General features: G+C 41.6%; 1 protein-coding gene and 1 long non-coding RNA gene across 3 annotated transcripts in view; one reads left to right on the forward strand and one right to left on the reverse strand.

Annotated features, from left to right (window-relative positions):
• LOC109510689 (uncharacterized) overlaps nt 1-2,777 on the forward strand; it is a 7,628-nt gene extending 4,851 nt beyond the window's left edge. Inside the window, exon 3 of the long non-coding RNA XR_002167168.1 lies at nt 2,671-2,777. This is a non-coding gene — a long non-coding RNA (uncharacterized LOC109510689). The remainder of the gene's footprint in view (nt 1-2,670) is intronic.
• An 888-nt stretch (nt 2,778-3,665) lies between these two features.
• Nucleotides 3,666-7,592, reverse strand: part of wsb1 (WD repeat and SOCS box containing 1) — a 16,224-nt gene continuing 12,297 nt past the window's right edge. For both annotated transcript variants that reach the window (XM_019861345.1, XM_019861343.1), the window contains 2 exons: nt 5,729-5,836; nt 3,666-5,610 (listed from right to left, as the gene is read on the reverse strand). In XM_019861345.1, the coding sequence (XP_019716904.1) occupies nt 5,448-5,610; nt 5,729-5,836 (271 nt within the window). In that variant the 3' untranslated portion in view covers nt 3,666-5,447. The remainder of the gene's footprint in view (nt 5,611-5,728; nt 5,837-7,592) is intronic.

A 7,592-nucleotide genomic window follows, 5' to 3' on the forward strand; every position in this document is an offset into this window, starting at 1 on the left:
TTTTTTTTTTGTTTTTTTTAATCTTTATTGAACAAGTCAGGATACAATTCTCAAGAAACAGAAAAGGCACTAATCCAATCACCGAACGCGCATGGCCAGTCTCTACGTAAGGCCCTCTAGCTAGCCCTAGTAGGCATACGAGAACAAGTCAGGATACAGGATACAGATCACGAGTGTCAGACTCGTGATCTGATTGGCTATTGAAACCTGACGGTGCCCGTTCATTTACAGCGCACAGGGGCCTGCTCTGTTTAATCTGAAGGCCCCGAGCAAGTTTAATTAACCTGGCAACACAAGCTAGATGAAATATGATTGGTTAAAAACTCTACCATAATAAATAAGTTATTTTTCGAGTGGCTTTCATTGAAAGCCACTCACCTAAGTGGAAATAATATGATGTAAAGAATACAGAGAATAATTTTGTTTACATATTTATGAAAATAAAATAACATAAATTATAAAATAACATAAAAGTAAATTTACTTTTCTGAGAATGTTTAGGCCAGCAGAGAAGGCCTTGCTTGCCCTGAGGGTCCGCCACTGAATGGAGGATTGGCTGACTTCAAAGTAAAGTGCATTACAGCAATCGAGCAGGGATGTGACGAAGGCATGAATTACTGTCTCAAGGTGCTCATGAGAAAGGAGAGGTTTTACTTCAGCCAGCTACCTAAGCTGAAATCCAGCTGAAAGAAGCTGGATTTAACAACGGCATCAATTTGCTGGCAAGTTTAAAATTACTGTCCAGTTTAAGACCCAAGTTTGAGAATGTTGACTTAAGATAAGGAGACAGGGGGCCCAAGTCTACAGGATGGGCTCCATTTCACCCACCTTTCTAATGAGGACAAATGGTCAAGAAAATAGATGGACAATTTACTAAATGGAATGTAAATGAAAATGTTCAATGACAGAATCATTGTGGAGGTAGTAAGTGATTAAAGCTGCCTCAAGGGGGCAATAGCAGCTCTAAAAATCTGAAGTGGTGGACTTGTGAGAGAAAAATATAAAAGTGAGGAATATGCCCACGCAGGGGCGTCACTAGGTTTCAAGAACAAGGGGGGTCAAGAATATGGCGTTAGACCAGCAGGGGGCAAAATCGCTGTATTTCTAAATTATCTACTGTACAGCATGTTACAATACTTCTGTGGCAACACTGTTCCTATCATGAGATGTAGAACTGTAGATTTTGTATCATATTACATGACAGAGCTCCATCAGGTTTCAATACAAATTGCTTTTTTTCATGAACACACAGACTCAAGATTCTCTGATAACCATCCAAGAGTTAACTCACAACATGTGCTCCGTTAAGTTTTTTTTTTTTTTTGTTGTTTCCAAGAAAGGCCTCCAGCTGCTTGACCTCACGTGTACACTCGAAAAGTAGTTTTACACCATTGGCAGAACTAGTATCTCTTCTGACATGGCACTGGCATGTAGACAGCAAACACCAGATACTGCTATCTTATATTGTTTGATGTGAAATTGTGTGAATGCGTTTTCTTGCAGTAGCAGTTTTTAAATCGATCACGGTTTTAAAGTTACTGTTGTTTATGGTTGTTCCCCTTCTTATCCGAATGTAATTACAATTATCCTCGACCACACATTTCATCTCAGCTGCTCTCTGATCCTTCTACGAAAAACTGGGATTGACCCTGCATTGTGCATGCATGTACACAGTTCTCCCGCCATAAGATGGAATGTAAAAAGCATTCAATGGGGGTGGGGTAACCTTATTGAAACACGATGGTTGGAACTCCAGCCCTTCTTACTGCGCTACCCCTCCTAGCCTTGAGGGCCACTTACACAACAATGACTCATGTCCTCTGCATGTTGAAATCATTTTCACACAGAAGCATGTGATGGTAACAGAAATGTCCATCCACATACCATGTACAGTCGATTGGCACAGTGGTCCAACTCTGGCATCAGTAAAACGGGCTCAACTATTATGACTCTCTAAAAGCTGACTGCTGGACAATAATTTAGAACACTAAATTAATTTTCATAACAATATGTGTACTCTTTCAGAACACAAGTTACCATTGGAATTTTTTGTGGAGCAAATATGATTTTTTTTTTTTTTATGTAGAGACTACACCCTGGACTGGTTGCTAATCTAAATGTAAAACTAAAAGTTGACAATTTAGTGTCTTAGTACATCATTTACCTGGTGTATCAATGCTACTTGCTAATTATGTTTCTACCTCATGTAAAGTCTGCCTATTTCCCACATCAATCCATCAAAGAATCCCAGACAAGTCAGTCAGGACAGTCATATTGTATCTCATCAGTATTCTCAAAATAGATTCGAACTTTTCATCCTTAGTTTAATATTGAAGGGTAACATGACTGTAAATACGAATGCTAACTGAAAGGGGAGAACTGACTGACTAGAGTCGCTAATTTTAGAACTTCGGACTTGCTCGCCAAACACTCATGACAGCAGACTCGTCACTTGACTCGGTATCCATAAGTGAACCAGCTGCATGTTAGCAGAGGGATTATTTTACATCACTATTTTAAATCCAAAGCATTGCTGTCAATGCATTTGATTTAAGATTTTTATTTGAAATTAAGTCCTCACAGCACATTGGCAGTGTTGTACTGCAATGTTAAATATAGACTCACAATCTTGGTATATAGGCTGTCTTAACTTCATCTTCTCGATCGCAGGATGGCCTGACCAACCTGTGGTGGGCGCCCCTCCGCAAATGGTGTCTCGTGATCCTGTGATGCAGAGGTACAAGTGTGTTGTAATATTGCGTCCCAGCTGAGGCAGGTTCCACCCTGCGCCGCTTGCCATTCGTGTGACAGTAAAGCAGTCTTACAGAGCAAACATCACACTAAGTAGTACTTTCAAAGAAACTTTTACCATTTCAGTCGCTGCACTACAAAAACGAGGCCGATGAAATATTGTCAAAAAGCCTTTATTGAAACTACAAAAACACTTCCTTAAAATGGCAGGAGCTTACATTCAGTTGATACCTTAAGCAATTCATACTGCATGGAACTTCAGACCTCTTTTCGTTCTTAGTTCAGAAGTACTTCAATGTTGGGTAACGCAACCTTCAGTTGCGGAGAACTTATTGCTCAGAAGAATCTGACAGCTGCTCTGCACTGACTTGCTCACATTAACACAAAAAGGAGTCGCTAATTTTAGAACTTCGGACTTGCTTCGCCAAACACTCACGACAGCAGACTCATCACTTGACTCGGTATCCATAAGAAGTGAACCAGCTGCATGTTAGCAGAGGGATTATTTTACATCACTATTTTAAATCCAAAGCATTGCTGTCAATGCATTTATGATTTAAGATTTTTATTTGAAATTAAGTCCTCACAGCACATTGGCAGTGTTGTACTGCAATGTTAAATATAGACTCACAATCTTGGTATATAGGCTGTCTTAACTTCATCTTCTCGATCGCAGGATGGCCTGACCAACCTGTGGTGGGCGCCCCTCCGCAAATGGTGTCTCGTGATCCTGTGATGCAGAGGTACAAGTGTGTTGTAATATTGCGTCCCAGCTGAGGCAGGTTCCACCCTGCGCTGCTTGCCATTCGTGTGACAGTAAAGCAGTCTTACAGAGCAAACATCACACTAAGTAGTACTTTCAAAGAAACTTTTACCATTTCAGTCGCTGCACTACAAAAACGAGGCCGATGAAATATTGTCAAAAAGCCTTTATTGAAACTACAAAAACACTTCCTTAAAATGGCAGGAGCTTACATTCAGTTGATACCTTAAGCAATTCATACTGCATGGAACTTCAGACCTCTTTTCGTTCTTAGTTCAGAAGTACTTCAATGTTGGGTAACGCAACCTTCAGTTGCGGAGAACTTATTGCTCAGAAGAATCTGACAGCTGCTCTGCACTGACTTGCTCACATTAACACAAAAACTCGAACATTGTGCTCACTTTCCCTTCTTTCACGTCCTGTCCTCACATAGACACAACAGCACAAACTGAAAGTGACAAATTGAGCATCTTAAAGCATTACTGTGGCTTGTGCATATTTCTAATAAAGCAAACTTGCATCTCATGAGACTGCAATCATGAATCCAATTATGTACTTCCAAAATTCGCGCTCGTTTCATATTGGCATACAACCGTTGCATTTAGTGCTACGGTCCCAAAATTAAACTGTAGAACAGAGACATTTAGTTGTTTATACTTTCACGTTTCTCGAGGAAAAAACAAACAAACAAAAACAAAATGAAGATTAAGTCGATAGGTTTACCAATACTGTATGTACATCTCATACCACATTTTCTTGGGTATGAAGCTTTTACACAAGTTTGCAGCTAAGCCTAAGAGGTGTTTTGTTTTCATTAGAGGTCATTAAACACTGGGAGGGCAGAAAAACATGCAGGTTTGTTTTAGCAGAAGAAAGTCACTCTTGAGGGTGAATGTGCTACACTTGGTTGAGCATATCAGTTTGGTGAAATTGTCATTTAGACAAAAGGCGGGAGGCGATTAACTATGCATTGAGAAAAAGAACCGCAACTGGGTAAAAGTACACCCACATTTTGTTGTTGGCAAAGCAGTTGTAGAGAAAAGGTGGGGACTGGACATTGAGTGCGATTAAGACTTTAAAGAAAACAGTAAATACTGAATTTCGAATATTTCCGGGGACATTTTCAAACAAAAAAACCTTGCTGCTAGCATTCCAGCCAAAGTAGCACATCAGAGGAATAATTGCAGAACCGGGACCGTTCTGCCTGTCTCTTCACAATGACTCACGACACGGCATGGAATTCCGCTTTCTGAATTATTGCCTGAAATCATCAACTACTTTTAACACAAAGGGATGCAGACAGTCAGTCGTGGGTGTTAAAACTTTACACTTCTGTCGTGGCTGGCAGCGTTTGGTGTCTGATACGTTTTACAAGGCGAGGAAAGTGCAGGAAAAGGCCAGAGGGAAAAAAATAGTTCAGATGCCATTGTGAAAGAGGTTTAAGTTCACCATATGTTCCAACTTGTTCTCACCTATGTGCAAACAGCAAAGACATTTAAACCACGCATCACGGCAAAGCCCCTTGTACTAAGTGCAAAAGCCATTTCAAGGCAGAGGAAAAGATGAAGACTGTTCAAGTGAGCCTGAGGCAGAAAAAGAAGCGGAAAACTTGATAGTTGAGTTTAAAAGCTGATGATTGACACAGGAGAAAAAAGCACAAGAAAGAAGTTGACCTCACAGGCGTTGATGGCGCACTGGTTCCAGCACACCATTCATTGTACAATAAGCCATTACAAAAATAAATATATACAAAATAACATCCTATTCTGGGACTATGTGCTGGGAATTTGAGATGACGTTATTCAAATGGAATTGTGATCCTCTCAACGTTCACAAATCTTACAGACTTCTCTGAAAATAAATACAGAGACGGTGTGATTCATTGTCAGCTTTCTGGCGTGCTGTGCGCACACCGACGGATGCTCGAGGAGAATCAGATGACTTTGTAGGACAGGTAGTCACGGAGCGGCATGGGAATGGCCAGCGACTCCACCTGCTGTGTGGTCATCACTCGTCTGAGAGCCATCCTGCACATGTGCTGCAGGCTGGCAGTGCTACGAGGACACTCCCAAAAGTGCACGCCGCCGTCACAGGTTCTACAAATAACATGGAATCGTTTGACGGTTGCAACCAAAAAGAAGATATTAAATGAAGACATCAACATTGTAACATGTCAAAAGCAGGCACGACTGCTCCTAAACGTCAACAACTTACCCAGCAGCAAGGACACTTCCTTCAGGAGAGAAGGCACAGCAAAGGCCATTGGGCAGAGAGGCGATGGCCTGGGGAGCTCTTTCTTCAATACTCCAGAAACGGACCAGTCTGAGTAAAGAGAGGGACGAAACCACTGTCAGGTTATCTAAACTATATCTGATGTTGCTCCAACACATGCACAGAGGAGGCCTTATTTCCGAGCGGAGTGCGAGTTGAGCTCAAAGTGCAGCTTCAATGTGCGCACTGGAGTTTTGTTTTTTCCGAGACTTTGCACACACTGAATTGGGCATAATGGGGGGTGGGGGGAGGGAGTTGCGCCATTGGGCATGGAAATAATCTTTTCCCGGCTAGTCCTCGCAACATCCTTCATTTTTGCATCAAAATCAGGGCGTCCCAAGCGGGGTACACCGAAGTGTGCCGTGTTTGCGGAAACAGAAATAGACTCGCTGGGGTCTGTGTATGAAATTGGCAGGCTTTTCCCTTGCGGATGATGTAGTCCGCCGTGCATGTGACATGGCAGAGACAGCCCTGCACCCCCGATCATGTGTCAGTGTGTGACACCTAAAAACAAATAAAAAATATGACTTTGGGATTACATTTTTTACCTCAAAAATAAAAACACCCATTGAAATACATTGGGTGGAAAAAAAAACCCCTCTTAAACATTCAATCGGAGTTCTCCACGAATATCTGGGGAAATGTGGGTGTGTGTGTGCTTGAAAAACAAAAATACATAAAGAAATAACGTAAAATACTGGAGGAAAAAATGCGACTATGCAATTCTGTGTGTGTCACACCATGTGGGGGTTTCACTGTACAGATTGATATAATGCTTGTTTGTTAAACAATACATGGCAAGTACACACACACACACACACACACACACACAAAAACGGACCATCAGTGATACAGTAACTTCAACGATCAATCTTTGTCCAGAGGAATCGACAATAACTTTTTACCACCAGAATATTCTTAACGTTTCTTGATAATGGGAGCTTATTCTTTTCATCATTAAGGAAATAAGTCTGCCATCATGCACTTTAGTTGTCTTTTATGTTCTTCTGAAATTTTGTTTTTGAGCTCACCAGTCCTCCCTTCTTTTTAGAAATGAAGTACTGTGCGGAGCTGCCTAAGAACACTGCACACTGTCACATGGCAAGCTTAGTTGCCACGTTTGTTGTTATATATTTATGGCCTAGAAGTGTTTGACTCACTCACACATTTCCATGAACTATGGCTTTACTACTTCTGCAGTGAAGGTTAATCATAGACTATGCCGGTGTCTGACTCCTGCCGTAGTAACGGAATGCCTCATAAATTGAGTACTCTCTATTGATCATTTCCTTCACTTGCATACATTTTATCGCGACCTCCGTAATCAAATAACTCAACTCAACTCTCAACTGCCTTCTCATTAAGGCCACTTCTATCCTGCCTGGAAGAAATCAAAACCTGGATGGCACAAAATTTCTTGACTTTCAATGAAAAGAAGACAGAGGTGATATTGTTTGGTCCCAGTGGCCCTTGTACATCCCATCCTGTCGACTTGGGCCTCCTGTCTCCTTAAGTCAACAGTCTCAAACTTGGGCCTTAAACTGGACAGTGATTTCAAACTTGACCGGCAAATTGGTGCCGTTGTTAAATCCAGCTTCTTTCACCTTAGACAGCTGGCCAAAGTAAAACCTCTCCTCTCTCATGAACACTTTGAGACAGTAATTCATGCCTTTGTCACATCCCGGCTCGATTACTGCAATGCCCTTTACTTTGGAGTCAGCCAGTCCTCCATTAAGCGTCTCCAGCTGGTCCAGAATGCCGCTGCTCGCCTCTTGACCGGTACTCGTAAGAGGGAGCACATAACTCC

This window comes from Hippocampus comes, unplaced genomic scaffold (genome assembly GCF_001891065.2).
Source record: "Hippocampus comes isolate QL1 unplaced genomic scaffold, H_comes_QL1_v1.1 scaffold122, whole genome shotgun sequence".
In the NCBI taxonomy this organism is placed as follows: Eukaryota; Metazoa; Chordata; class Actinopteri; order Syngnathiformes; family Syngnathidae; genus Hippocampus; species Hippocampus comes.